This window comes from Vigna radiata, chromosome 2 (genome assembly GCF_000741045.1).
Source record: "Vigna radiata var. radiata cultivar VC1973A chromosome 2, Vradiata_ver6, whole genome shotgun sequence".
Lineage (NCBI taxonomy): Eukaryota > Viridiplantae > Streptophyta > Magnoliopsida > Fabales > Fabaceae > Vigna > Vigna radiata.
In genome coordinates this window covers 17,356,527-17,362,279 of record NC_028352.1, presented here as the reverse complement: position 1 = coordinate 17,362,279, position 5,753 = coordinate 17,356,527, and the positions used below count along the sequence as shown (strand labels likewise).

The window sequence follows — 5,753 nt, the reverse complement described above, 5'->3', positions numbered from 1 at the left end:
CCCTTAAAACAAGTTCTAAAGAATTATGCTCAATTATTAATTCCTTAAGTAATTAAACATAACCTTTGCATTAAGATCTGATGTTTATAAATGACCAGAAGAATTGAAACCATTCCTAGCATCGTTCCTTCTTGTTTCTTTTCTTACGTTCATACTCAAATTTACTTCACAGTACAATTTGAATATATTAAATATATTATACTTCCGTATAATCACAAGTAAAACAAGAAAAACATATGAACAGAACTTATATTGAACAGGAAAAATTACATCAAGTGTCAGCCATTACAATCAATTCCAACGAACAGAAATTTAGCCTATCCTAGACATCACAAACGTACTCATTTAAGCAATTCCTTGCATCATGTGCAGTCTTGATGTCTTCAGAGAGTCTTCTGATGGTCTTCTCTTGGTATGCAGAGCAGTTCTGTATTTTTTGGAATGTCAGAAGATCACTTTTCTACCTCTCTGTCACGTCTTTAAAGAGCAGTTAATTATTTTAATTCGCTCAGCGCACAAGAGTGTATTCGTTGTGCGAATTAGTTTTAATTATACACTCAACTGCTGTAATTCGCTAAGCGCACAGTCTCTGGTGCGCTATGCGAATTTTCAAAATACTGCCCTTTTTTTTAATTTTCATTATTCGCTCAACGCACATATGTGTGTGCGCTATGCGAATTAATTTTGCTGGCTCTGCGAATTTGCTTGCGCTCTGCGAGAATTGGCTGACAGCTTCCACTTTGTACAATTTTTTCCTGAACAGTAATTTACATAATAATCTACTTCCTATTACAACTTTTCACTGAGTAAAAACATAAATAATTACAAGATTAAGATCATTTATAAGTGTAAAAACATCTGTTTTTCACACTTATCAACTCCCCCAAACTTGAATTATTTCATGCCCTCAGGAAATCACAGAAAATAAATGAACAACACATAACAGACATATGACATTTTGATGAAATGAATGTGCTTATCAGAAAAATTATATGAATTCCCAAAGACTTGAACAAACATGACATGGTGCATTCATTAACAACAGATCACTTATGCATTGAGTATGAACAACCAGACCAAATATTAAGATCTCTCGCTTTTAGTGTTTGTCCTCACCTGTATATCAACAAATTTGTTTAAAAGCTTCATCAACTTTTGCACATCATCTAATTCATACATTTGACACACATTTGGTTAAGTCAAAAGGTCTTTTAAGGGCGAAAGCTTGGCTTGGCTAGAAGAATTATGGTTTTTCTGGATTCAAAGACACCTAAGAAGAGAACATAAGTATATGTTTCAAATCTTAATCATCATCACAATCCCAAATTATTCATCATCGGTTCCTACCATATTCTTTCTGGTTACAACCTTCAATTCTTCAAATCATGTACCCTTTTCATCAACTTTTTTTTTTTATTATTGAACATTTTTCTTCCCCCAAACTTTAACTCAATCATACCTTCACTCAAAACATAATACTCATTCTCTTCTAAAGTGTAAGGTAGGATATCATCTAATTGGCTCACGGTGGAAGAAAAAATTTTCAAGGCTTAAAAGGGTTCACAATGGTATCATATATAACGTATGAAGGTTAGCTATTTGGCCAGTAGCTATACAATTTAACAAGAACAATGCCTTTCTCATCCTTAACCAAAAGTGTGTATGTAGAATCACAATCATGCAAAAATCAATTCCATATCCAAACAAATTTATCATCTCATCTGTTTCACTCATTCATGCTCTCAAACACTCCACAGTATCTGGTCTTAGTTCAACTCATGCACAAGATCACAGTTTAAGCACATTGCACCACAATCCTACATGTTCTCATCTTTAAAAATCATACCAATTAATCAAAACACACATCATTCATTAAATCAAAATGTCATTGTCTTCACAACACAAACATAAACAACTAAACAATGTTCCACAATATAACATCTGAACTGAAAAACAAATAACAAAAAATTGAAACAACGGGAGAGTCTGTCCATCTGATCCGGATCTCCACTCGCTCTCATATGTCTCGTGACTCTGTTGTGTGCATCTGGGATTGGGCTCTTCATCATCCTCATCATCGTCATCCTCCGCATAGGCACTTCCCCTCCTGGACTTAGGCCTGCCCACAGGCCATAATAGGGGTTCGCAAACTCAAAAGAGAATATTTGTCGATCAAGGTTTTCTTCCTATGCTGCAACAGGATGTGCTCTTGAAAAAGATCTTGTGATGGTTGTAGAAGTCATCTGTTCAAAATTCGCTAAACACACCGAAATAGTGCGCTAAGCGAAATTACTGTTTCTTCTTTCTTTTCTTTTTTTTGGTTTCTTTTTTAAGGGAAGTCGCTAAGCGTAACATGTGTGCGTTGTGCTACTAACCCTTTTTCTTTAGTTTTTTTTTTTTAGTTTTTCTTTTTTAAAAAAAAAAACATTAGCTTAGCGCAACAATGGTTGTGCGCTATGCTAATGTACTTCTTAAACTTTTTTTTTCTTTCTTTTTATGGTTTCATTCGCATAGCGCCGAAAAGTTTGTGCGCTATGTGTTTTCATTTTTTTTTTAACTTAATTATCTATTTGGTTTTTTTTTTTTAAATAGAAACAGAATTCGCAGAGCGCATCTCAGCTGTGTGCCTTGCGAATTAAAATTTAACACCCTCTTCTCATTGATTCTCGCTCTGCGTAAAATTTCGCAAAGCAAATATTTTGACAGAGCCCCCTCAAACTATTATTAGCCTAGCGCAAGATGTGCGCTTTGCTAATTAAACATTTAATTTCTCCCAAATTTTCCTCGCTTTGTCATACAAGTGCGCTGTGCGGTTTGTCTAGCAGAGAAAATTAAATTTTTGGAACGCAAAGCGCATGTGGTGCGCTGTGCGAACCTCAATATAATTATCAAAATATTTTTCTCTCTCGCAAAGCGCATGTGGTTCGCTGTGCTAGCAAGTTCTTCCAAAAATTAATTAGTCGCTTAGCGCACCTCAGTTGTGCGCTGTGCGACTAGAGCGTCTAAAATCAACATTCAAGCATCTACCAGACCTCCTCTCCACATTCAAACTCAACAATTACAGAAACAAAACCAACAACACAGATATATACAAACATGTGCTAGGGTGCCTCCTAGCAAGCGCTTCTTTAACGTCACTAGCTTGACCTAGACATTTCATGGTTAAGTTGGATTCTTGATGTTGGTGTGCTTCTTCCTTTCATGACACCAACATTTTCTGAGTAACTTTCTTGTCACCAACTTAATTCTTCTTGAATATGGAGCCTCAATTTCAAGAACTCCATTTACCTTTATGTCCTTGATGACCCATAACCTGTTCTTATGACTGACAGGTTTGCCAGGTTTTAGTTCATCATTTTTCACATCAGATTCTTGGTGAACTCTTTGCTCCTCCTTATCTTCATCTCTTTCCTTCACTTTTGGATTGAAACAATTAAGGTTCTTTTTGGTTAACTTGACAACTTGCCTTGGAAGACTAGTCACTGCTAAAACTTCATATTTCACTTTGTAACTAGTCTTTTCCTCTTGACTTTGCTTCACATATTCAAAGACATTGAATGTCACCTCTTCATCTTGGTCTTTTAATTTAACAGTTCCATCATCAACATGAATAACAACCTTAGCTGTCTTCATGAAAGGTCTTCCAAGAATGAGAGGTATATCAACACCCTCCTCCATTTCCATTACTACAAAATCAACAGGGAATTTCAGTTTATCAACTTTAATCACAACATCTTCCACTACACCGTAGGGATGCTTAATGGACCTATCTGCCATTTGCAATATCATTCTTGTTGACTTGACTTCAAGGTTACCAATCTTTTTAAGCATAGATAAGGGCATCAAATTGATGCTAGCCCCTAAGTCAACAAGAGCCTTCCCTATATTATGATTTCCAATGGTGCAGGGAATAGTGAAACTCCCTGGATCTTTGACTTTTGGAGGTAAAGATTTCTGCATAATTGCACTACAATTTCCCTGCACTTCAATTGTTTCCTTATCTAAATACTTCTTCTTTTTACTGAGGAATTTCTTCACATATTTTGCATAAGCAGGGATTTGTTGCAATGCTTCAGTCAAGGGCAAAGTAATCTCAAGTTCATTAAATATTTTCTTGAACCGATCCATTTGTCTCTCCTTATCCTTCTGTGAAGTATTTTTAGGATAAGGGAGTTGCTTCACCGAAACTCTCTCTTTTTGTCTTCCATCTTCCTTTCTTTTATCTTTTTCTTCTTCTTCAACTTTCTCTTCTTTTTTTTCATGCTCTTCACTTGATTTTTCATTTTCACCCTCCTTCCTCACAACTACACTTTCTAACACTTTACCACTCCTTGTAGTTATAGCTTTGCAATGCTCTATTGGATTTGGTTCAGTGTTAGCTCTAAATGTATTCACAGGCTTCTCTTCTAATTTCTTGGCCAACTGACCCATTTGAACTTCTAAATTCCTTATAGAAGCATCTGTGCTCTTTTGATTTGATAAGGACATTTGCATGAATTGTTGAAGAGTTTCTTCCAGTTTTGATGTCCTATCAGTGGGTTGTTGTTGAAACTGTGGAGGTGGTGGTCTACTGGAACTAGCCTGACCCATGCTAGGATGAGGTCTCCAACCTTGATTATAATTTCCAAAATTGCCTTGACGGCCTTGATTTCCCATATAATTTACCTCTTCCTTTGCATTGGTTAGAATAACACACTGTCCATTTTGGTGCTCTGCACCACACAGTTCACAACCTTGCACAGTATGTTGTGCCTATGATACATTTTGGAGTTGTAGTTGTGATACATTTTTCATTAGAGACTCTAGCTGTTGAGTTATAATTTTGTTTTGGGCTAATAAGGCATCTTGGGATTGCAACTCAAACATTCCCCTCCTTTGGTTTTGCCCTCTCACTTGGAACGTCATTGTCACTGGATGCCATATTTTCAATAATCTCATGGGCTTCATCAGGTGTCTTCAACCTAATGTTCCCTCCTGCTGAGGCATCTAACATTAACTTTGTGTGAGATTTTAAACCTCCCAAGAAGAGGTTTATTTGAGTGGGAACGTCAAACCCATGAATGGGAGTCTTTCTAAGCAACCCCTTGAACCTATCCCATGCCTTGCCCAAAGTCTCTTCAGGTTCCTGTTGGAAAGAGGATATCTCCTGCTTGCCTTTATTTATCTTCGATTGAGGGAAATATTTGTGTAAANACTTTGCCACAACNTCATCCCAATCTGTCAGACTTTCCTCTNGAAAGGAATTTAACCATTTATTGGCCTCTCCAGCCAGAGAGAAGGGAAAGAGACTAAGTCTGATTGCCTCATCTGACACATTCAACATTTTCACAGTATTGCAATATTGATTAAAAGTTGTCAGATGATCATAGGGATTTTCGTGTGACAATCCTGAAAATGGGTTACTTTGAACAAGGTGAATCAATGATGGCCTCATTTCCATATTAGCCGCAATCACCACAGGTCGGGCTATACTGTTGAAAGATGACGGTACAAACACTGAAGCAAAATCTTCCAACGTACGCCTATCCCTTTGTTCATTATCACGATTTCCCTCCATTCTTTTTATCCTCTTGATCAGATGAAGAAAAAGTGTTTGAAGTAGCAGATAAGCTAGCTTCTCTAGCTTCTTTTTTTTCGGTTTTCTCTTCTACGCCTACTATTATTTCTACGGGTAGTCCTCTCAATCTTAGAATCAAACAATAAATTCTCAGATTTTGTTCTGCTTCTCATGCAGAACAAAAATCTCTAAAGAT

General features: G+C 36.6%; 1 protein-coding gene across 1 annotated transcript; it reads right to left on the bottom strand.

Moving 5' to 3' along the window:
* Positions 1 to 3,162: 3,162 nt before the first annotated feature.
* Positions 3,163 to 4,590, bottom strand: LOC106752719. The gene is made up of 2 exons (XM_014634454.1): positions 4,243 to 4,590; positions 3,163 to 4,146 (listed from the first exon to the last, which is right to left on the bottom strand). Exons 1-2 carry the CDS (start codon positions 4,588 to 4,590, stop codon positions 3,163 to 3,165), a joined length of 1,332 nt encoding a protein of 443 aa, XP_014489940.1.
* Between the last annotated feature and the right edge of the window lie 1,163 nt (positions 4,591 to 5,753).